Source organism: Leguminivora glycinivorella, chromosome 14, assembly GCF_023078275.1.
Source record: "Leguminivora glycinivorella isolate SPB_JAAS2020 chromosome 14, LegGlyc_1.1, whole genome shotgun sequence".
Classification (NCBI taxonomy): Eukaryota; Metazoa; Arthropoda; class Insecta; order Lepidoptera; family Tortricidae; genus Leguminivora; species Leguminivora glycinivorella.
In genome coordinates, this window is record NC_062984.1 from 21,253,394 (window position 1) to 21,278,774 (window position 25,381).

The following is a 25,381-nucleotide window of genomic DNA, read 5'->3' on the forward strand; positions in this document are numbered from 1 at the left end:
TTAACTTTTCAAACGCTTTGCCTCTCGTTATGGATATTTAAGTATTTTAATCAAATGTAAACAAAATCTACCCTCAAAAGGCTCCTCATTGTCCTTTTTAAAAGATTACACAACAAATTAAGGAGTTTAAAAACAGGCCGGACAGTGACAGATCCTATCCATGCTTTTGTATTTGGTTGGTTAACCGAAAAATGTTACAACATATTTCGGTGTTGTAACTACCCGCAAAAATACAAATTATTTATTTACGATTTTTTTAAATACCTCAAAGTACAGAGTGTGGTGGTATATTATTAAATTAAAACAACTTAATATTTAAATAACATTTTATTAATTCTCAATTTAATGTTTAATGCTTATATACACTACTAGAACTAATCTATCCTATATGTATATCACAAAACATGACTGATCACTTGATTTTGACTGTCCAGTTCACATTAATTAAAGTACAATGTAAAATAAATAAATTATAAACAATACGGTAAAGTTACATAGGTTTAATGTATTATTAGAACATTTTTGTCTAACTACGATTATCAAAGACGACCCAATAATTAAAAAAAAACTTTAAGTAGGTACGAATTGTGTCAAATATGTTGCTTACTTGGGTCTCCCCAAACCTATCCGACCAAAACTCGCTCGTTAATCTGAACATTCGTACGGATGCGTTCAGCGACGACACCACGTAAGCGTCTTCATACTAGCGATTTTTGTTTGGCTAAGGCCGATTCCACGTGGATATTAGGTCTGAGGAAATCCTTAGACTTATATTAACCGGGATATAGACCGTGATTACCCATTCGATTTTTGTCAAGCTCCGTGATCATGATGCATGTACCTAACTGCGTCAAAATATCAGGAGCTCGATAAAATAGAAAATGTAATCACGGTCTATATCCCGGTCAATATAAGTCTAATGAAACTAACCGTGAATCATTTATAACTGTTGTTGAGGAACAAACTATAGACTAATAACCAGTATGGAGACTTATGTGCAATGTATTTTAGCTGCAATTGTAATTGAAAAAAAAAAACACACATAAGTAGATGGCTTTGGACAGTCGCCCGTCAAATATCGAGCTATCAACGCTCTCACAAATATCCGAACACGCCTCTATTGTAAAGACGTCAGAGTCCGAGTTCCGATATTCGTGAAAGCTTTAGTAAGTCCGATAGTATTCGACTGTAGGTACATATGTGATGTATTTAACTAAGGGTGTCTCCACAACCTACCGACGCGGAATCGCCTCTAGCCGACCAAAAAACGCTCGTTAGTATAAAGACGCTTACGCGTCGTCGTCGCTAAACGCAGCCGTACGCATGGTCATACTAACGAGCGATTTTTAATCAGCAAAAGCCGAATCCGCGTCGATAGGTTTGGGGAGACCCTAAAAGGTGATCTAAAAGGTTGTCAATAAGGTTGATTTCAAATTAAAGGTTTATGGAGACAACGCCTTATTGACAACCGACAATTAAAACCCTTTTAGTTGAGCGCGTCACATATTTAATTTGTTATTATCCATACTAATAAATGGGAAAGTGTGTATGTCTGTTGGTTTGTCCGTCTTTCACGGCAAAACGGAGCGATGAATTGAGGTGATTTTTAAGATAGTTGAAGGGATGGAGAGTGACATAGGCTACTTTTTGTCTCTTTCTAAGCCCTCACTTCTCTAAAATGGGGGGGTGGAAGTTTGTATGGAGCATTCCGCAATTTTCGAGTTTAACGCAGGCGGAGCCGCGGAGCTAAAAGCTAGTTAACTAATAATGTAAATACACAAAGTTATAATTTTACTATTAACTCGTCTCTGATAATATCTATAATACTTACGTAAATAATGTTTTTGCCACGACACAAGTTACAAAAACAAAGATAAATCAAATCGAAACATTAGTATAAAGTTACATGGAATGCTGGCACTTATCAGTCTGGTGGCCATTTGGTATGTGCACACAAAGGATTACTAATATACGTAAATAATGCAAAATAATGTAGCTGTAATAATTATTTAGATAAAATAGAAAGACTAGGTTTTATGGACACAAATAACATTTCGCATAAAACGAATCGCTGTATCTGAACGAGATGTAACGAAATGTATGGGATGCAGTACATTCCACGACTCTTCTCTTTGCAAGCATACTCTAAGGCACGCCACAGAGTCTTAAAAATTCATAATCTTAAAAAAGATTGTCTGAAAATACTGTCAGTTTGAACTGACAGTTGCATACAAATCTTTTTTAAGATTATGAATTTTTAAGACTGTCTGTGGCGTGCCTTAGTGTGTTACAAATGTAGTGCGGAAAGTTTTTCCTTCGTATTTTCGCGAAAATTCACCAACGTGTCATGCTATTTCAGTCAGTTTCCGTACAAGAAGTACAAAAGTTGGCCGAATTAGCATGACAAATACGAACGTGTCCGAGAAAATACGATGAAAAACAATTAGGCACTACATTTGTACAGCGTTTTCATATTATGATGACCGGTCTGGCCTAGCGCATAGTGACCTCCGTGCTAAGTCACGGCCCTGGGTTCGAATCCCGGTAATCAAAAAGAATCAATAGTTGCCACATGCAAAACGGTTTATTAGATAGACGGTGGAGCCCCTATTATTTTCTTTTTTTGCCTGGCTGTAACAATCTAGCTTCGCAACTATGTAATAGGTACGTCAGCGCCATCTATTTCTAGTTATAATTACTGCTACAATATTTTACACTAATTTACAGGCCTTACTATTCGTTTGTCTACACTAGTGGGCAAAAAAGCGCCAGGCAAATGTTGAAAAAAATATAATTTTTGTCAATGTCTAATTTAATTTATAACTAAATAAAAGTAGAGATCACTATCTAATAAATAAAAAATACCTTAAATTTAACACTATGACTATGTAAATAAAAATATCTTCACATGAATTAAATATCAGATATCAGATGCACATTTTTTTGCTGCCAAATACAATTTCACAAAAAAAAAACTGTAGTGTAAATGATACTTGAAATTTTTGAAACACTATTTAATTGTTCATTTCATATATTGAAAATTTTACACACTTCTCTTTTTACTGACACGTGGATAATTTTAGCAAGGTATGACTCAGGTTTATTTCACAGTATACATAAAACGATAATTATATAATCCAGTATTTATACAGTTCAGAGAAACGATTTTTATCTTTTATCTTTTCAGAAACTTTTCACTTATTCACGACAGAGCGAAGACGAGAAATAACATATTTTTATAAACATAAATGTTATCAACCCATGGTAGCTTATGGTCGCGATGCGTCATGGCCAGACATCGTAACTTTTCCAGCAATTTCGGTGCCGCATGGTAGAAATAAGGAAATTCATACATGTGTTTTCTAGGATTAAGGCTCATTTTACTGTTAATAATCCTAATTAACTATTCCAGCTGGCTTTGGACATTATATATTCCTTTAACGCGCCAATGCGGCACCAAACTTGCTGGAAACGATACGATCTCTGGTCATTACACATAATACACATCTCCCAAATCTATTAAACAATTTACCGCACAGGAAGTAACTTTCAATAAAATTTGTCCTCAAGGCAAATTAACTTCGCAAATTAACATTGATGCACTAAAATCTTAGTGATAAGAGTAAAAAAATAACAGAAAAGTTCTTTCACTAAAATTTAATAAAACGAAATCTTAAGTTTTTTGGCACGACAGCAAATACAGTAAAATTTCAGTGCATCATTTAACTTTCAAATGGTTTGTGTCCCGATTTGAGTAGAAATCTGGTTATGTTACCCAATTTACATAGTCTAGACATCTACATTTTACGTTGGACTTGAAATGTCACAATTTACGCACACAGAAGATTTGAAACTATAAAACTTTTATATATTTAAAGGTCTCGAAGTTTGTAAAGAGGATCAGCTAAGAATAAAAATTACAAAGCTTCAGTGTTGTAAAATATACGACGTTAGATATGTACGCTATTTAAGATATTAATTCTTTTCTGGTGATTGTAATAAAGATTCCATCAGGCAATAAACACAGTCTCTAAAACACTAGGAAAGGTAAGGTATTATCCCGGAGCCGTAAGTTCCTCTTTTTGACACATTTGTTTAGTATGTTGCGATGTGGCTAAGACGTATCGTTTGCCAAATCTAGCGATTATTTACGAATTGGTTGAATCGATTAAGCCCTACATACAAGGAGGCGCGAAACGCATAAACTTACTTTCTATCAACTTACTGAAATGTCATTTGAATTGAAATGACAGACTCCGCCACAGCACTATTTTAAAAATAAAAATGAATGATAAATGACCTAATAAGTAAATGCTGCGTGATAAATTAATATCGTAAAATACTCACTAACGAAGATCCGCAAAAATATAACATGTGTTAGTTTAAAGTAAGCGAAATTGTTTTTTAAATATTATTACAGGATTTTATTTAAAATTTCATTAGGTCGCGCGAGTTTACGTTTTGTGGACGCTGTAATGTGTCAAAAAGAGGAACTTACGGCTCCGGGACAATAATGTTTTGCTTATATTCTCTCTTCGTGTAATTTTGTAGGTACAAACTGCGACACTAGGTGATAAACAATTCTAAGCGGTTAAAAGGTTAAATACGATATATCTAACTGAAACTGTTTCGAAAGCGCTGGTTCAAGATTCAACCCAACCGTATACAAGTACAAGTAGGATATGGTAGAAAATATAATAATGATGTTGTTTTTAGTATACAGGGTGCTAACTGCATGCTGTTTAAGATCTGACCATTTTGAATGGTAGGTGACCACGTTAAATGGTAGACTGCAAGAATCTTGGATCTCGAAAGTTTTTGGTATACATTTATGAGAGAGTTTACCGCGAGTTTGGTCAGTCCAAACTTTCGTAGTAGTGTCGTAGGTAAAGGGCATTCCGGATTCCCTATTTTAGATCCGACCATTTATAAAGAAGGATGGTAGAAAATTGCAAGAATCCTGGACAATGATAGTTTTTGGTATACATTCATGAGTCGTACCGCGATTTTGGACTGAGCAGGTCCTTTTCGTAATAGTGTCGTAGGGTAAAGGGCATTCCAGAGTCGCTATTTAAGATCCTATCATATATAAAGAAGGATGGTAGAAAATTGCAAGAATCCTGGACATTGATAGTTTTTGGTACACATTTATGAGTTGTACCGCGAGTTGGGAGTAAGTGGGTCCGTCTGATCGTGTCGTAGGTTGAGGGCGCTCCGGAAAGTACCTTGAAGGTTGTCGCTCAACGTTTTTCTAGATTCAACCGCATATTAACACTTTCGCAACAAGAACCCGACTCATGGGCACTCGTGAACTCAGATGCCGGAGAACCCGCTGGGCGGGTTCTCGTCATACAAGGTTTCGTTATAAATTACGACTGGTTTCTGACATCTGGAAGCTGAACTCTTAGTTTTTTCTATTCAACCGCATATTAACACTCGCAACCAAGAACCCGACTGATGGGCACTCGTGAATTTTGCTCAGATGCTGGAGAACCCGCTGGGCGGGTTCTTGTCATACAAGCGGGCGGTTACAAATAACGACCGGTTTCTGACGTAGTGCGCCATTTTTTGTCTGGTAATGAAAGTTTTAGAAACTGCAAGAATCCTGGACATTGATAGTTTTTGGTATACATTTATGAGTCGTACCGCGAGTTTGGAGTGAGTCCGTCTTGGAGTCGTGTCGTAGGTTGACGGCTCTTAGAAATCTACCTTGAACGTTCTCGCTCAACGCTTTTCTAGATTCAACCGCATATTAACACTTTCGCAACCAAGAACCCGCCTGGTGGGACTCGTGAAATTTGCTGAGATGCCGGAGAACCCGCTTGGCGGGTTCTCGCCGTACAAGCGGGCGGTTACAAATTACGACCGGTTTCTAACGTAGTGCGCCATTTTTTGTGTGGTAGTGAAAGTTTTAAGAAGGATATGGTAGAAAACTGCAAGAATCCTGGACTTTGATAGATTTTGGTATACATTTATGAGTCGTACCGCGAGTTTGGAGTGAGTGGGTCCGTCTCGGAGTCGTGTCGTAGGTTGAGGGCGCTCCTGAAGCTGTCCCGAAGGCGCTCGGAGAATGTCTTGTAGTCTAAGTTGGCTTGCTGGCCGAAATCGAAGTCGGCGACTTCTATTGTGTATCTGAAACAAGTTTGGTTTGATATTTTCGTACTTTTAATCTCTCGTGGGTAAGAAAAATAAGCGCGTTACAAAACACGGAGAAACTAAAAAGCAAAAAATAATTAGTGGTTCCTATTGATATTATATATATCAGTCCGAATATATGTACAGTAGTGAAAGAATTATCCTTTAACTCCTAACCATTGAGGAGTTGACCTTCCATCATCAGCTCAGCCACATAAAATTATTACCATCAGGCGTAAACACTGGTGTACCTTTGAAAAATACACTAAGAACATTACATGTGCCTATAACATTTGAAGAGTTCCCTCGATTTCTCCAAGATCCCATCATCAGACCCCGACTTGGTGCCAATGGGACCATCTCGGGGTTATACCTGACCGATTGAAAAAAAAATTTTGAAAATCGGTCCATGATTCTCGGAGATATCGAGTAACATACATACAAAAAAAAAACATTCAGTCGAATTGAGAACCTCCTCCTTTGTTTGAAGTCGGTTAAAAAAGAGTAGAAAATGATAGGGGCTTCACCGTCCATGTAAACAGCCTTACATGTGGCAACTACTAACAGACACTATCCTTGATTTTTGCCTTTGACATCCTTCCTACATCCCATATCGGATCGGATAATGTGAAAACGCTCTAACGATCTAGTTATATGTCTTATATCCTTCCGATTTTGAAATATAACAATACCAGAAAACAACTTTATCTGGGTTTTTCCCATAATTTTGTAATTATTTTTTCATGCCTTTTTTATTAGTATTTTGATAACAAGTTAGATACTTACTTAGAACGATGCTGGTAGTAAGCCACACCGAACACCACTAATATGACGGCGAGTAGACAGAACACAACGGGGACCACGATCACAGATAGCTGCGCGTGAACCAGCGCTGCAAACAAAAATACATATATTAAACATGAATAAATGTCACGTAGAAGCATTTAAGCGCAGATTGAGAAACCTTCTGTCAGATAACCCCCTGTATTCTGTAAATGAGTACATGGATTTAAATTTTTAATGACCGATGACACTGTGATATTTTTCACTGCTATATAATATTTTCTTGCTTTGTGATAATTTTATGATAGTGTAACTTAATTAATTAATTTTATTTAGCTTGGCATGTGTATTTTCTATCTTTGTAAATGACGATCCTTATTGGGAGACAATTATTTTCATCTACAAATTTATTTGTAATTTTTGACGATCATGATGAGAAGATAAACATAATTTGGACATGTAGCAAATTTATAGTGTAATTTTTATCATGAAATAAAGAAATCTAATCTATATAAAGAAAAAGTGACCAAGGCCTCCAGATGTCCCGAGCTGGAATCGAACCAGCGTCCTCCGTTTACCGGACGGATGCCTAAACCGCTCGGCCATCGGGTCACGAAGGCAAAATTCCAAAGTATATAACATTTCCGAAGACTCGTGGCACCCTCTACCATCCCTGAGGTAGAACAGTATGGTTCGACCTCCTAGTTGAATCAACTCAGGTGATTACAAGCTAGCGAAGAGAGATGGCGCTGCCATTCATACTCAAAGAACAAATTCAATTAATTTTTATTGAAAACCAATCAAACAACGGAATCTTTAACACTTTCGCAACCAAGAACCCGCTAGATGGGCATTCATGAACTTTCCTCAGATGCCGGAGAACCCGCTAGGCGGGTTCTAACCATACAAGCGGGCGGTTATGAATTACGACCGGTTTCTGACGTAGAGCGCCATTTTTTGTCTGGTAGTGAATGTGTTAAAGTAAAGATCGGGAGTCGATTGCGAGAAAAGGATTGATCCCCGGTCCGGGTCGTTTCTGTTACAAAAGTTATCCTGACCTTTCAACGGGGGAACGCTGCGAACATATTGGGTACTGTCGCCATCAAAATATCGGAGCAGTCAAGGTAAGAATAAGAATAGAATAAGAATAAGAATAATTTATTGAAAAAACCTTATTGCTAATGTTACATTTATGCGTTTACTTATAGTACGTGCAGTGTTACGTGCGCCCGAACTAGGAAAATAATCCTGTATCTCGGGCAAAGAGATAATGTCCTAGTTTAAAACACAATTTAATGTGAACAAATTAAAATCATGAGAACATGTACATAAATAGGTATTAAAAATAAAATTAATTACACTTGGAAAACATGTGTTGCTGCGTCAGCGTTTATAACATCTAAAAAATAGATCGATCGTGTATATTTTATATTTTTACATTGTTATTCAAACTACCTATCTTAAATTGCAAGAACTGCATTTTAAAAGTATGTAACTTTACGGTTAGTAGGACAAATTTATTTTTTTGCTAAATAGACAAAGTATATCTACCTATTGATTATAAAGTTATACAAAACATGAAACGCTTGTGAAAATGTTAAAAAATGATTGATCAGTAAAATGACAAAAACTGGCAATAACTACAATATATTAATTCAAAGTTGGCAAAAAAATAATAATAATCAAAGTATCAGTAATTTAGTCTATTCTGTTCGTGTACTTAAATCTCACTATAATCAATTGAGTTTATGTATCGTCGTTCAGCCGTTTTCCTGACGGGACAGTCAGGGTCCCCAGTTTGATGGTTGCTTGGTTTTTTGAAGAGACTGCATGTGGCACATTTCGGGTCTTCTGCTTTATTGGGGCATTCCTTGTCCGAGTGGCCTAGATTACTGCAATGTCCACACGTCAGTTCTGGCTGTCTACATGTTTTCGCAGCGTGGCCATAGAAATGACACTTCAGACATCTGGTAAGGGTTGTAAAGTCTTTCACGAGACACGATGACCAGTTAATGAATGCTCGGTTCTGAGATACGAGAGCTCTTCGTATATTGGCTGGGACTTCAATTATAAAATTACAAGTTTCTAAATCTTTTTTACCTGACTTGTGGCTTAATTTAATAGAAGCTAAGAATTTTTCCCTAGTTAAGTTTGGAAACTTATCGGCTATATTCTGCTCGTATAAACAACTGTAGACCTCTTGTTCCCGCATAGTAGACGGTACACCTAGTAGAATGATCCTGGGCCTGCGCTTGAGGGGTTCATCGATGGTCAGATTCGGGGATGTGTTTTTAAATGTTAATTTCAATTTTTCTATGTCGTCCTTTGTATCGGTGCTAATAATAACCCCGCCATTTTTGACTTTGCGCACCGCTCTTACGTGCAGTTTCATTTCTTCTGGATTAATAATTTTTTGCACCAGGTTTTTCGTTTCCTCACTGGACTTTGACTGGTCTTTAGGGTAAATTGCGACTGAGCTCAAATTTACAGGGCGGACTTCTTTTTTATTGCTAGTTTTCACCATATCAGCAAAAGACAGAGCGTTTGTAGTTGGAGTAGTAGCGCTAACGATGCTGTTCTTGAGGGCTCGGAAACTTTCTGACAGGTCGAGTTTTTCTTCCAGAGATTGAAGGTCGTGGTGGTTTTGGATAGCCTTTTGTTTGAGGCTTTGGTAGAGGACTGCCATGTTTGCGGAACCATGGGAAACTTTTCGGCAGAGGCTTTGGATCCTGAGCTTCTGGTCGGCGTTCAATTTGCCTTCCGTCGAGATGCTGCTAATTTCAGAAAGATATTTTTCTATGGTGCTCATCCAGTTCTGAAGGTCTGATGTTGATACCACGTCAAGGGTTGTCTGATCTGGTCTTGTTTGTTGAACATTTTCATTCCTGGTGTCCGAGGGCAATGGTGTTGATGGTGGACTTCGCTGAGTTTTGGAGCTACGGCCGAATGGACTATTATTACCACTCATTTTGTATAAAGTTATTGATAACTAAACACTGACGTCATAACTACTTGCACAGCACAAGGCACATCGCATGACACAGTTTTTCAATATCGAGGTCAATGCATATTGCACATGATTTTAATTCGTAAATTAATAAAATATTGCAACGTCTTACACGTCTGCTCACACCGATCGCTAGGTATGAATCTAGGTGCTCACAATCTGAACACGCCTCTATTGTAAAGGCACAGTAATAATTCTTCTAACAAATTTTGCGCCGCACGGTTTATCCTTGAGTAGCGCTCGCACGCAGCGAAGTGCATCGAGTACATGCGGAACCGGCGGATACCGGTGGCGTCACTATAAGTCAGTACGAGCCGCGCTGCCGTGTCGAGAGAGCCAAATACCGATTCATCGCCGCTGCCAGAGATTAACTTTACTACTGAGTCGTCCTTATACTGTGATCAATTCAATTCAATTCAAAATATCTTTATTCATGTAGGCCTAGTTACAAGCTCTTATGAATAGTTCATTACATATATATTATGATCTTAATCTAACCTAATTATCAGAGCAATTTATTGTTGTAAATTATTGTTCATAATAATATTGAGTCTATAATATACAATTTCATATAAAAATAATCGTTAAACAAAAAATATATAATTAGGTATATGTATATATAAAAATACATGTCTAGAATATTTCTAGGAAAAATCCAATGTCCAAAAAAATACAATATTAATTTCATCAACAATAATAATAATAATAAACGTAAAAATAAGAAACCATTTCGAATAACAATTAATCCCACGTTGTTTTATCATTCATGTAGTCTTGTGTTGTATAATAAGCTTTGGAAATGAGTACACGCTTTACATGATTCTTAAATTTATTAATTGACAAGTCAGTAATATGATTCGGAAGTTTATTATAAAATCGAACACAATTAATTACCCATGAATGATTTTTTAATTTTACAGAGCCGTGTGAAGGGCACCGCGAGTTTATGTTTATTTCTAGTATTTATATTATGTACATCACAGTTTTTCTTAAAATTACAAATGTTTTTATGTACATACATAATATTCTCATAAATATATTGACAATGCACTGTCATTATATTAATGTCCTTAAATTTATCTCTAAGTGAGTCTCTATGGTTCATTTTATATATTGCTCGAATAGCCCTCTTCTGCAGAATAAATATGGTATTTATCTCTGAAGCACTGCCCCAAAGTAAAATACCATATGACATAATGCTGTGAAAGTAACTAAAATAAACTAATCGAGCTGTTTTCACGTCTGTTAACTGACGGATCTTGCTCACTGCAAAAGCTGCAGAACTAAGTCTATTCGAGAGGTTAACAATATGGGGACCCCACTGAAGTTTAGAATCTAAAGTTATACCAAGAAAAACTGTACTATCTACCAGTTCTAATTCCTCATCCTTCACAACGACACTTGTTTGCTCATTCCTTACGTTACTATTAGTGACAAACTTAATACATTTAGTCTTTTTTTCATTTAATAATAAATTATTAGCATTGAACCAGTTCACTACTTTAGAGATAGCATTGTTTACATCACTGTGAGCTTGTTGCTGTCGTTTGAGTTTGAAAATAAGTGAGGTGTCGTCTGCAAACAATACTATATCATGGTGGGTCTTTACAAGGAATGGCAAGTCATTTATGTAGATAAGGAACAGGAAAGGCCCCAATATTGATCCCTGTGGTACACCCATAGAGACCAATGACCCAGTTGATCTCTGTCCATTGACATCTACCCTTTGTATTCTACCATTTAAGTAGGACTTGAGTAAATCTAGTGCTGATCCTCTGACTCCATAATAATGTAGTTTCCTGATCAATGTTTCATGACAAACACAGTCGAAGGCCTTAGATAAATCACAAAAGATACCTAAAGCATCTTGTGACTCCTCCCAGGCATCGAAAATATGCTTAATTAGCTCAACACCAGCATCGGTTGTCGAGCGACCCCGTGTGAAGCCAAATTGCTTATTATGCATTAAATTATTAACGTTAAAATGTCGTACTAATTGAGAAAGAACTAATTTTTCAAATATTTTACTGAAAGTTGGCAGCACAGATATTGGTCTAAAGTTAGTGGGGTCAGAGTGGCTGCCGGATTTAAATAAAGGAGTTATTTTGCTATGTTTCATTAGATCAGGAAACTCGCCACAGTCAACACTGTTGTTGAATATAACTGCTAAGTCAGGCGCTACAACCTCAACTAAGGATTTTACGGCATGGACGGAGACCCCCAGAGGTCACTAGTTTTTTTGACATTAATTGATTTAAATGCCTTTACTATATCTGAGGTACAAACATGTTCAAAATAAAGGTCTCTACAACACTCAGGAACGTTTTCCTCTAATAATGTGACGGCAGATAAGGGTGATGAATTTAAATCCTTAGTTGTGAATGCTGGTATCTCGGTGAAAAATTTTTCGAACTCTGTTGCTACTTCAAAATTGGAATCTATAATTTTGTTATCAATATTCAGTTTAATATCTTTTACTGCGTGTTTCGAGCGACCAGTTTCCACATTAATTACTTTCCACGTTGCTTTAATAATGTCAGAGCTATTTTTTATTTTATTACTAAGATAATTTCGCTTAGCGATATGACAATCTATCTTGAACTTCTTCGAATATTGCTTAACATGTTCTTTAAATTCATCACTCGTATTAAACCGCCGTTCTTCATACAAGGCATACAATGCACGTCTTCGTTGATGTAACTCTGCAGTAGCCCACTCACTAAAAACTGATGCACCACTAACTACGACCGATTTTGAAGTAAATATTGCATTATAATGTTGCAAAAAAGTGTGAAAGAATGAATTATACATACTATTAGGACTCATATCGGAAGACAGGGAGGGTAGCGCCTGAACCAAACTTTGCTTCATTCGTTCCACGCGGTCGGAGGTTACTGGTACAAAAGTTATTTGTTTTCTCAAAGTATTTTTCCTTAATGTCTCAAATACTATCAATTGGCCTAAATGGTCTGATTCTAAGTTGCTAATTACATCTTTAGTAGTAGGAAAAATATCAGTGAAAATATTATCTATACAGGTGGCACTAGTGGCAGTCACTCTAGTAGGCTCCATAAAAATATGATTGAGATTACATGATTTGAAAAGATTCAACAATCTGATACTTATTGTTGAATTTTCCAAGATATTTACATTAAAGTCGCCGCATATAAGTATTTTTTTACTAGAAGATGATATTTTAAGTAGCACAGATTCCATATTTTTTTCAAAAGTTTCAAAATTACTTAATGGCGGCCTATACACACAGACAACAATAAATTGCTCCAATTCTACAGCACTTAGTTCTATAGTCCGTTCAACAGACATGGAAAGAAAGGCGATAAGGCGCGTTCAGATATTTTTGCTCACTCCGGCCGCTCCGATGCATCTGATGGAGTTTGTACAAAGGTTATACATGCCTTTAAAGTTTCAACGCTGCGAGCGTGTTGCGTGTTGTGCGCGCTTGCCACTTTTGCACCAAGAATGACTAGTTTAGGGTTATTTGATGACTAGAGTAAGGGTTTAGTTTTATCAATTACATTTCTCAGTTCTTAGGTTCTGTATAGCCTTGAAATCTAATTAGGACACTCGAATTGGTTCAGTCGAAATCGTCATAAGTAGAAGGTCCTCAACGACCACAACGTCATAAAAAATAGGTTGATTTCTACGTCAATCTAGTTTGTTATACTTTAACTACTAATTTATTCAACATAACGGATACTCCTGATAGTTGTAATGCGAGTTTTTAACATAATTCTCGCATTTAATATTATTTACCACATTCATGTTACTGCCGTCTTGTATAATACAGATATTAAGAAGGCATCTACGAGTGTAACTAGGTACTACGTTTTTATATAAGTACATATTTTATTATTTACTTAATCGCGTTTATTATTAAACTAATTAAATAATCTCTGACGATTCTGATCTGAACTGACACAGGTCAGTACTGCCTCTGTTATCTCTTATTATAATTATAAAATAAAAAAAATAAAAATATTGGGGACACCTTACACAGATCAACTTAGCCCCAAACTAAGCATGGCTTGTACTATGGGTGCTAAGCGACGATATACATACTTAAATAGATAAATACATATATACATAGGAAACATCCATGACTCAGGAACAAATATCTGTTGCTCATCACACAAATAAATGCCCTTACCGGGATTCGAACCCAGGACCACGGCTTATCAGGCAGGGTCACTACCGACTGAGCCAGACCGGTCATCTAAATATAACATTATCTTTTTCTATGCCAAACAATATTGTATTTAAAGTACCAAACTTACCTTTATAAATATTAATAGTAGCTCTAGACACATTCTTTCCCATCTCATTCTCAATAATGACCACCACAGTATGCTGGTCGCTATCCAGAAAATACCGGACGAGAGGGAACGTATTGACTACGGTCCTGGTCGTGACGGAACATGTTTCGTTCCCAGTGATGTTATATTCCCCCCTTTTGTATTGGGCGCAGAAGTCGAAGGGGGGAGAGCCGGTGTATTTGACCTCGAGGTTTAGGAGGTCCCCATGTTGAAGCCAGTTGCGACCGGTGATGTTTATTTTGGAGATTGGTTCTGCAAATATAATATTGGTGGGTTAGTCTAGTCCATGAAATTGTCAAAGCGGACCCCAGGCTCCCATAAGCCGTGGCAAATGCCGGGATAACGCAAGGAGGATGATGATGAGTCTAGTCCATGAAATCATATATAGAAATTTTGGATTTTTCGTGCACATATATGGACGGGCAAATTTAAATGAAATGAAAATGAAATATTTATTTTTCAAGTAGGCATATTACAAAGCGCATGTGAACGTTTACAACTCTTCCCTTACTTATTACTCTATGATAGATAGATACAATAACTGCAAAACTTGTGCGGTGGAGACTGGAATAATTGATTATGCTTACCTCTAACTTTCAAAGTGGCTTGATAATGCCCATACGTATAATGATCCCCAATAGGCACCACGGTATTACGGCAAATGAAATCTTTAAGCGGAATTTTCTTCTTGACCGCCCGCTTGGTTATATTATGAGCTGGTAACACTGGAGCTGGTTTCTCTGTTGTTGTTGTTGTCGTTGTTGTCGTTGTTGTCGTTGTTGTTGTTGTTGTTGTGGTAGTTGTGGTAGTTGTTGTTGTTGTTATAGGTGGTAGAGGATCGTTGTTAGCAACAACAAGTACATCAATGTTGTGTTCGCTCATAGTGTGTGTATAAGTATTGTCTAAAGACATGGTGGTGGTTTGATCGATATATTTGCAATCTATAAACCAGAAGGTGATAACTTGGGATGCGTTAGCTTTGAGGAAGTCCATCTCGGCTTGGGGTAGTTCTATGTAGTGGTGGACAGTGTTGTTGACTGCCACGAAGGTGTTTGGACGAACAACGTTGTTCTGCTTTAGAACAAGTCCGCCGTGTAAGGTATCTGTAAGTTAAATTACATTTACTTTAAAAAATATGCTGTTTATATAAACAAATTGGCAAAAAAGAGTAGAAATGGAACATTTTTTTTTTATAGCAACTTTACTTTTCTCATACTAGTCTAGAGCCAATTTGGCCTCAAGTCGTCTCCTTCACGATTTTCGTCGACATCTCTTCTAAATACCTAAAACAGGTATGGATATGTTCCTCGTTCTCTCCAGATTACGAATTGACCTGTTTTAGTTTAAGGAGGGGGGGACGGGTCGAGAAAAAGGGGGGGAAAGATGGCGACCGACCATCATAGATATTTATTCACATCTCGAGTCCTATGGCACCAATCTGTTCGTGCGAGGTGTCATTTGAAAGCTTATTAAACCTACTTTAATTGTTTTCAAATAACTATGCTCATAAAAGTAACCGTTCAGGAAATATTTGAAAATATGTGTTTTTTTATCGCGCATGAATTGAACAAGTACTAGTAAAAAATGCGTCTAACTCAATAAACAATAACTTTACCGCAATTGATGTTATTATAAAATTTTCGCGTCTATTCATGTTCTTTCTAAAAATATAAGTTTCATTGGGATATGATAATATATAACCATGTAATTAAGAATTTTGTTTGGCAGGGGTTATCCTCCAGGTCGCATAAACGGGCGCTGACCGTAGTAAAGTATTCAATATTTTTGAGGTCTTATTTTACGGATCCATATGTGAGAGGTATCGTTTGAAAGATAATTAAACCTACTATAATTGTTTACACATAACTATAGTATTAAAGGTAGCTGTTTACATAATATTTGAAAATTTGTGTTTTTTATCGAGCATGAATCGCACAAGTACTGGTAAAAAATGCTTCTAAGTCAATAAACAATAACGTTACCGCAATTGATGTTATTATAAAATTTACGCGACTATTCATGAGCTTTCTAAAAATATAAGTTTTATTGGTAAGTGATAATATAACCATTAAATTACGAATTTTGTTTCGTAGTGGTCACTCCGCCGGTCGCATAAAAATGAGCGCTGACCGTAGTAAAGTATTCAATATTTTTAAGTTCTTATTTTACGGATCCATATGTAAGAAGTATCATTTGAAAGCAAATTAAACCTACTATAATTATTTTTGAATAACTATAGTTATAAAGGTAGCTGTTTACAAAATATTTGAAAACATGAGTTTTTTTTCGAGCACGAGTTGCACATATACAGATAAAAAATGCTTCTAACTTAATAAACCATAACTTTACCGCAATTAATGTTCATATAAAATTTACGCGAAATTTCATGCGCTTTCTAAAAATATAAGTTTTATTGGTGTATGATAATATATGACCAAGTAATTACGAATTTGGTTTAGCAGGGGTCACTGCGCCCTGTCACGATATTGGGTGCTGACTGACCGTCGCCAAATTTTCTACGTTACTCAGATCCTATTTTACTGATAAATTTGCGAGAGGTATCATTTGAAAGCATATTATGCGTACTATCTTTATTTCTAATATTTCAAGTCGAAACTGTAGAAGTTTACAAAATATTTGATTAGTAATATGTGTATTTTACTGTGCATGAATAGCATTGGCATTGATAAGACACGCCTCTAGCTTAATAAATTATAGTTTTCCGCAATTGAAATAATAACAAAATAAACGGAAAATGTATGACTTACACAAAAAATAAGTTTGGTTTGTATTGCATAAACAATTAATTTGAATTTGTTCAGCTCACCTACTGCGCACCATCATAGAAATGGATGTCCACCGTCGTTGCCTTTTTTCATGATTTTACAGATTTTATTTCACTAATCGTATATTCATAATAAATATAATCTATCACGTATCGAATTTACTTATATACTTAATTGATCAGTAAAATAAAATCTGTAAAATGATGAAAAAATTAAGGCAACGGCGGAGGACATCCGTTTATATGACGTTGACCGTGCGCAGTGGGTATGGTGGACAAATTAACATTAATTGTTGAAGCAAAACTAACAAAACTCATTTTCTGTAAAGGCCATACATTTTGCGGTTCATTTCGTTATTATATCAATTGCGGAAAAATATAATTTATTGAGCTAGAAGCATGTTTCACTCGTATCAGTGCGAATGCTATTCATATACAGTAAAAATACACATATTGTCAAATATTTTGTAAACTTCTACAATTACGACTAAAATTATTAAAAAGTAACGATAGTACGCATAATATGCTTTCAAATCATACCTCTCACAAATTAATCGCTAAAATAGGATCTGAGAAATACATAAAATTAGGCGACGGTTAGCACCTATTTACGTCACGGGGGTGCAGTGACACCTGCTAAACCAAATTCGTAATTACTTGGTTGTATAATATCATACATCAATAAAACTTATATTTTTAGAAAGCACATGAAATGTCCTGTAAATCTTATCATAACATTATTTGCGGTAAAGTTATTGTTTATTGGTCATGCACCAAGATACAATCTTAAAAATTATGAAAACGGCAACGAAAATGGTCATCCATGTATATGACGGTGCGCAGTGAGTATGATGGATAAATTAACATTAATTGTTTATGCAATACTGACAAAACTTATTATTTGCAAAAGGTCATACATTTCGCCGTTTATTTTGTTATTATATTAATTGCGGAAAAAATATAATTCATTGAGCTAGAAGCATGTTTTACTCACATCGGTCCCAATGCATATTTTCAAATATTTTGTTAGTTACTACAGTTACAACTAAAATTATTGAGAACTAATGATAGTACGCATAATATGCTTTCAAATGATTCCTGTTAAATAAAATAGGATTTGAAAAATATAGAAAATTTGGCGACGGTCAGCATCCATACGTGGCCGGGCGCTGTGGCCCCTACTTAACCATATTTGTAATTACTTGGTTATATAATATTATACACCAATAAAACTTATGTTATTAGAAAGCGCACGAAATTCCGCGTAAATCTTATACTAACATCAATTCCGGAAAAGTTGTTGTTTATTGATTATTATGATTATAGTTATTTATAAAAAAATATAGTAGATTTAATTAGCTTTGAAACGATACCTCTCGCATATGGATCCGTAAAATAGGACCTCAAAAATATTGAATACTTTACTACGGTCAGCGCCCATTTCTGCGACCTGGCAGAGTGACTCCTGCTAAACCAAATTCTTAATTACATGGTTATATATTAGCATATACCAATGAAACTTATATTTTTAGAAAGAGCATGAATAGACGCGAAAATTTTATTTTAACATCAATTGCGGTAAAGTTATTGTTTATTGAGTTAGACGCATTTTTTTCTACTACTTGTGCAATTCATGCGCGATAAAAAAACACATATTTTCAAATATTTCGTAAACGGTTACTTTTATGAGTATATTTATTTAAAAACAATTAAAGTAAGTTTAATAAGCTTTCAAACGACACCTTGCACGAACAGATTGGTGCCATAGGACTCGAGATGTGAATAAATATCTATGATGGTCGGCCGCCATCTTTCTCCCCCCTTTTTCTCAACCCGTCCCCCCCTCTTTAAACTAAAACAGGTCAATTCGTAATCTGGAGATAACGAGGAACACATCCATACCTGTTTTAGGTATTTAGAAGAGATGTCGACGACTTTTTGTAAAAGAGGTCGTTTGGTCCCTGACTATACTAAAGTGACTCAATATTGTGGCAACCATGCAAGACGTTTTGCATAGATGGTGGCGCCCCTATCTTCTACTCTTTTTTGCCAGGTTGTAGACTGCAAGATGATTATAAATATAAAGATATAAAATCTTTATTATTAAATAATATAGTATTTTATGCAACCGGCGTTTAAATGAGGTCAAAAAAGACGAGTGGCGTTGGTAACAATATGAGGCAAAGCCGAAAATTGTTAATAAAGACGCCACGAGGATTTTTTGACTCAGTTAAACACCGTTGCATACAATACTTTTTCTACGACCATGCACTTAGTTTTTAATAGTTTTCTAGAATAACTTTCGTGAAATTCACACTGTTTCCTGTATTTTGACGCAAAGGTTTGCACTGCCAGCGCACGAGTCAGCTGCCCAAAGCCATCCCCGGCCGGCTTACCGCGCAGTTGGTAACGTTATAACAATGCGTTGCCATGGTTACAGAGACAAACAATGCCTTTTCAATTTTTTCGTTACTGCGCGCGTGCGCGGGAAGCCGGCGGGGCTGGCTTTATGGAATAGATTTTTATGTAGGGTTTTAAAGATCTATGCACGACCCTGTAAATGACGAATAACAGTTCAGGAGTAGAAAATTTATTTTATAAGGCAGTCAAAATGTACATTTATGCTAATCCTCACTTAAGATTATGTCTACATATTTTCCCGGCGCTAAATATATGCTAAAAATTGTAAATGCAGAGATTAGGGGTCTCCCCAAACCTATCGACGTCGGATCGGATCTCGCCCACCAAAAGTCATTGTGTATAATCATCAGTGCCAGCAGTCACCTCCTAGTGTATCTTAGAGTACAAATTATATAAAATTACCTCAATTTAATAAATTACGTACGTACATATTTGGCCTCGCGTTTCCTATCATTATTACCTCGGCACGAGAAACCCCGAATGCAAATAAAGAATCACCTGGAAAGTTGCGTCCAAGGTCTAATGGTAATTGAACTAATTGAACGTCCGACGCACTAAGGGAAATAACGATTTAAGTTATGATACTTATGATAATTGAGCGAAAATATCAATTGTAGGTATCAATTAGAGATGGGCCGAATATTCGGTAAATATTCGATATTCGGCATTTTTGGCAAGTTTTTAATTGTTCGTATTCGGCCGAATAATTCGGTTGCATTGCCGAATATTTACCGAATAAACAAAGTAAATAACTAATGAAGATCTTACGTCTTCCATTAGATAATAAGCTCCTATTTTAGTAGCTTTTTAAAGAACTGCTAAATAAAGAGAAACCTATGCGTCAAAATATAAATACAATTGTTTTTAAAAAAATTTAAAAACCTTAGTTTAAGAGTTGAGAATATAATTCAGAGTTGTTTTAACTAAGTTTTAGTTATCCACTAAATCATAAAAACATAGAATTGTAGTAACATAATATATGTAACCATTATCAATTATTTAATAGGTTTAATGAACATCCCCTTATCAAATATGTCGTAACCGAATATTCGGCCGAATGTTCGGTTCGGTAAGAGCTGAACCGAATGTTCGGCCGAATATTCGTATTCGGCAAAATCCATATTCGGCCCATCTCTTATCAATTATTTTTTTACCCAGTCTACCCCGTCACATGTTAAAATGCTATGGTAGAGCCTTAATGGTAGCCAACTTAAAACAGCAAAAGTTACTTAATGTTATGTAAAACACCTCTGAGGGCACTGGTCCCACTAAAAACTAGTAAGCTATAAGCTATCGGCAATAGAAACGGACGAAAGATAATCGCTCCCGTGTAACGCCGTGTCTTGCGTGGGCGACGGTCGCGCGACCGTCGCCGGCGCGTCTCATACTTCCATATCGATAAGGTTTGATTTCGTATGCGTCGCATCGCCGTCACGCGACCATCGCGTGTCCGTCGCCCACTCAAGCCACGGCGTAAATAAGACGCGATGATAGCGCGAGCGAATTATAGTTCGTATAAATCGCTCGCTCTCTCTCTTTTACACGGGAGTAGTATTCTTTGTTCGTTTCTATCGCCGACAGCTCATCGCTTACTAGCTTTTAAAGCTCGGCCACACATGCGCGTTTTGAGAGCGTAGGCGTAGCGTTAGCGGAGCGTCAGCGGAGCGCAATGATAGCGGTGCGCCGGACGAACGCTGGCGTTGCGCCCAGCGGACGCCGGCGGGAACTAACGAGCGCGGATTGCGAGAGGAATGCGCGCGGATTGCGAGCGGAACGCCAGCGTTCGTCCGACGCACCGCTATTATTGCGCTCCTCTAACGCTCCGCTAACGCTACGCTATCAAAACGCTTTATGTGTGGCGGAGGCTTTAGTGGGACCAGCGCCGGACTCTGGAGTTGCAGGCGTGCATAGACAAAAGGCAACAACGACAACGACGTCTGTTTTTCTGTCTGTTTATCTGTCTGTCTATGTGTGTGTCTGTCTGTGGCATCGTAGATCCCGAACGGATGAACCGATTTAGATTTAGTTTTTGTGTCTGAAAGCTGAGTGAGTGGAGTGTTCTTGGCCAGGTTTCATGAAAATCGGTCTACTATGTCGCGGTCGGGGGTTTTTTCAAAATTTTAATTTTGTGGTTATACATGTTTAAATGGCAACTGCGTGCAACGTGGGACGTTTGCTTTTTTGCCGATGCAGTATAAGGACAAATCCAGAGGAATGTCCCATACGGTCCCTAGAGTCCCAAAACCAGCTACATTTTAAATCTAAAGGAATTGACACCTAACAAATTAAAATAAAATAAAAAAATACCTAAGAACACTTCCGACTAATTCAGCGTTCAAATAATAAAAACTAAATCTAAATCGGTTCATCCATTCAGTTACGATGCCACAGACAGACACAGACAAACAGACAGACAGACAAATCAAACTTATAACGTCGTTTTTTCTTCGGGGGTTAAAAGAAACAGCCCTATGCAAAAGTAGGGGGAGTTTTCAATACACTGAAACTCTATCAAAATGAAACTTGATAAGGACACTGATAACAGCTATCATGTCTGCATCGTGAATTACTCATTTATGTTAAACTGTGACGCATGTTGTGTTATATTGTTTAACACTATTTTTAACCTATGTAAACACTTAAACAGTTAAACACATGTGGCATAGTGTTAAATCAAGTGTATCGACTTGTTGATTTTCAATGAAAATGCATTTTAAGTTTAAGTCAAAATAAATTTTCATAATACTTGGATTATTTGGTGATTCGGAAATTAATTACACTCAGAGTTTTCGAAACTTCGAATTGCCTTGGCACAATAACAAAAAAAAAATGCCTGATTGATGTCACATTTGAAATAGGACATTTATTTTAAAGTGTCTAGCCTAGTGCAGAGCGATCAGCACAACCAATTTATAATTATGAAGTTTATGTTGGTGTCCAGGAGGACCCATCCATTTTAATCTAAAACACTCCCTGAACTAAATTCATATCAGTCTGATACCGTTACGGTATGGTAACAGAAGGTAACAGAGTAAATAACCATTTGGGGCCACTATTTGGTGTCTATCTATACAATAAATGTCAATTTGAGTACTTAACTTTATCTTATACCTTTAAACAAGCAATTCTTCTATATTTATTTATTTTTATATATTCCGGAGATCTAGGAAACCGCTCCAACGATTTTGCTGAAATTTGATATGTGAGGGTTTTCAGGGGAGAAAAATCGATTTAGCTTAATCTTAGGTCCCACAAACTGCGAATTTTCGAATTTTTAAACTCCGAGCAAAGCTCAGTTGCCCAGGTACTAATCCTTAAGTGAAAAACAGTAATTTCAGAACCAAAAAAAATTACCTGTTAGAGTGAAGTCACTGCTCGCTCTAGCAATCTCAATGTACATGTTGATAATATTGTAGAGCCTCTTCACATGGACTTCTGCGGTGTACTCGTTAGCAGCATACACATTCCGTTTGTATTCAACGGTCCAGTTTACGACACCGGTTGTGGACATAAACTGTAACAAGGAATGATGATAATGATGATTAGATCCTGTTGCCGCGCATCAGGGGCATAGGGCTCTTAGGAAGGTTTTCCATTGTTCCCGGTCAACAAGGAATACCCTTCGGAAATCAATAACCTATTAGCAGTGCTCAGTGATTCTGGCTCGCTGACAATGCTATTTAGCATGGTGTCATTATAAATAATATAAATAATAATGGTGTCATTAGTGTTTGTTAACTTAAAATCCCTTTTTTATGCTCTACTACAGATAAGATAATCAGTTGATTTTTGAGAACCCTTAGTATAATGGTATGTATATCTATTAGAAAAGGACAACACAATTCAATCCTGAACCTCTATTAGTACTATTATTTATTCTAGAATATTACATAGTGTTTTTATACTGATCCTCAGTAGTACTACACCAGGCTCCAATAATTTTATCTTATGCTGGTTTGTTGAACCTACAGTTGTCAAGTTGTATAGAAAAAGAGCTTGGTTATTTATATGACACTCTAAGTGTTCCACTGCTTGGCCAAAGTTTCCTTCCTTCCTTTCTGAGGATTTAAATCTTGTTTTTAAGAGTATTTATCTCCTGAGGAGATGTCATGGGAATTGAGTCTCTTCAATTATAAGCATGCTAAGTATGTGTATGTTTATTGGTAAAACCTTACCTCAGTGTCATCAGTGTAGCCCGTGCTGTCCATAAACACATACTTCAGGTTTTCCCCTATACAGCTCTGCGATAAGGTGGCTGTGAACGTGACGTTGGAACCACGCACCGCCGGGCCATTATTCGACAAAGACACCTTGCATGGCGCAACTAAAAAATTGACATTCGAAATGATTAATAAACTATCAATATAATCACAAATGTTAAAAATAACCTCAAATTAACATAATAACACAACATAAAGAATAATAGTTTCATACCCGTGTTAATGAAGCTAACTAAACAAAACAACAGGACGGTGCGAGCCATGTTGACTATACTCCACTAATACTTGGACACTTCGGAACATGAAAGTAAATAGCACAGTATTTTGTATCACTCTTTTTCAAGTCATTTGCAAATTATAGTAACACACAATGAAAATTACAAATACTCTATTTAGAACTGGATAGCGTAGCGAATTTTGTTTGCGTTGTCTCGTCTCGTCTTCTCGTGTCTGTCAACCGAAAGTCGAGCTGTCAATCGAAAAATAGAAAAGAAAAATGAAGGGTCCAGACTATTTGAGGTCCATTTTTAACAGTCAGCAAATTTCTACACTCATAATCGATTTTATAGAATCGGTTGAAGAAGGACTCTACAGACGTAACAATTTCCCACACGTAAAATGTAGCGATGTTTCGTTCGGCTGGAGCAATAGTTGGGGAGTTTATTGAAAAACCTTAAATTTTTTGACCAAAGCATGAAACTTGGCACAGTTGTTCCTTATATCAAAATAAGCCGATTAAGATCGGGAGCCTTCGGGAGCCTCCCCCCTGGGGCCCGGGAGGGGGGGTCAAAGTACCGCTTCACCCGGCTTGGTTTGAAAAATTCTAACTTATCCCGTTTAGTTAATAGGTCATGTTTGGTATCGTTTTCGAGTAAATCAATAACGTAGAATTCGTTTTCAGTATTAAAATTATCATTTAATGGTAAATAAAATAAAAAAAATTAAAAAAATTGAAATTTTCATCCATGATTTACAAATTCAAGTCATCATAAATGACAAACTGTTTGCTTTTTCTATAAATAAAAAATATGACATGATAGCCTATTTAATATAGATTATAAAAAATATAACTTTTATCCACCTTTACTAACGTTAAGTTCCACAAAAAAATTACTTTAAGACGGGCGGCGTCGGTACGCCGCGAGCGTAATTTTAAAATGCCTTTATTTTAGAAACTCTATTAGACCCCGTTTAGCTATTAGGTCATGTTTGATATCGTTTTCGAGTAAATCAATAACGTAGAATTCATTTTTGGTACTAAAATTATAATTTAATGGTAAGTAAAATTAAAAAAAAATTAAAAATTTGAAATTTTCATCCATGATTTACAAATTCAAGTCATCATAAACGACAAACTGTTTGTTTTTTCTATAAATAAAAAATATGATAAGAAAGCCTATTTAATATAGATTATAAAAAATATAACTTTTATTCACCTTCACAAACGTTAAGTTCCACTAAAAAATTACTTTAAGACGCGCGGCGTCGGGACGCCGCGAGCGTAATTTTAAAATACCTCTATTTTAAAAACTCTATTAGACCCGGTTTAGCTATTAGGTCATGTTTGATATAGTTTTCGAGTAAATTAATAACAAAGAATTTATTTTTGGTACTACAATTATAATTTAACTGTAAATAAATTAAAAAAAAAATCATCTATAATTTGCAAATTCAAGTCAACAAAAATGTCAACCGT

General features: G+C 36.3%; 1 protein-coding gene and 1 non-coding gene across 2 annotated transcripts; both read right to left on the bottom strand.

Moving 5' to 3' along the window:
- Positions 1–5,594: 5,594 nt before the first annotated feature.
- On the bottom strand, positions 5,595–24,125 carry LOC125233100. The gene is made up of 7 exons (XM_048138964.1): positions 23,900–24,125; positions 23,641–23,789; positions 22,820–22,979; positions 14,847–15,365; positions 14,221–14,511; positions 6,922–7,027; positions 5,595–6,132 (listed from the first exon to the last, which is right to left on the bottom strand). Exons 1-7 carry the CDS (start codon positions 23,946–23,948, stop codon positions 5,973–5,975), a joined length of 1,434 nt encoding a protein of 477 aa, XP_047994921.1. The 5' UTR covers positions 23,949–24,125; the 3' UTR covers positions 5,595–5,972.
- Positions 7,459–7,530, bottom strand: Trnat-ggu. The gene has a single exon. It is a non-coding gene; the product is annotated as a tRNA-Thr (tRNA).
- Positions 24,126–25,381: the final 1,256 nt, after the last annotated feature.

Excerpts from the sequence above, each read along its gene's own strand:
- LOC125233100 (XM_048138964.1), bottom strand. The coding sequence starts at position 23,948 with ATGGCTCGCACCGTCCTGTTGTTTTGTTTAGTTAGCTTCATTAACACG. Across the intron at positions 22,980-23,640 it reads GCTACACTGATGACACTGAG|TTTATGTCCACAACCGGTGT; the intron begins GTAAGGTTTTAC and ends TCCTTGTTACAG. Across the intron at positions 6,133-6,921 it reads TACTACCAGCATCGTTCTAA|ATACACAATAGAAGTCGCCG; the intron begins GTAAGTATCTAA and ends AACTTGTTTCAG.